We start from the raw sequence: 209 nt of genomic DNA on the forward strand, positions 1-209 counted from the left end.
CGCTCACCAGCTTCCTCCTGTACAACTTTGCTGACTGGTGCGGGAGGCAGATCACCGCCTGGATCCAGGTCCCCGGCCCCAAGAGCAGGCTGCTGCCCGCCCAAAAAACCAACCCCGGGCTCACGTCCGGACGGTGGTCTTCAACCGAGACGTCTACCCGGTGGTCTTCACGGCGCTGCTGGGGCTGAGCAACGGCTACCTGGGGACGC

At 65.6% G+C, this 209-nt stretch overlaps 1 protein-coding gene across 1 annotated transcript in view; it reads left to right on the forward strand.

Moving 5' to 3' along the window:
• LOC104626541 (equilibrative nucleoside transporter 3-like) overlaps positions 1-207 on the forward strand; it is a gene marked incomplete at both ends in the record, with an annotated part of 485 nt that extends 278 nt beyond the window's left edge. The window contains 2 exon segments of the mRNA XM_010294485.1: positions 3-104; positions 107-207. Of these exon segments, the coding sequence (XP_010292787.1) occupies positions 3-104; positions 107-207 (203 nt within the window).
• Positions 208-209: the final 2 nt, after the last annotated feature.

Source organism: Phaethon lepturus, unplaced genomic scaffold, assembly GCF_000687285.1.
Source record: "Phaethon lepturus isolate BGI_N335 unplaced genomic scaffold, ASM68728v1 scaffold22849, whole genome shotgun sequence".
NCBI classification, from domain to species: domain Eukaryota; kingdom Metazoa; phylum Chordata; class Aves; order Phaethontiformes; family Phaethontidae; genus Phaethon; species Phaethon lepturus.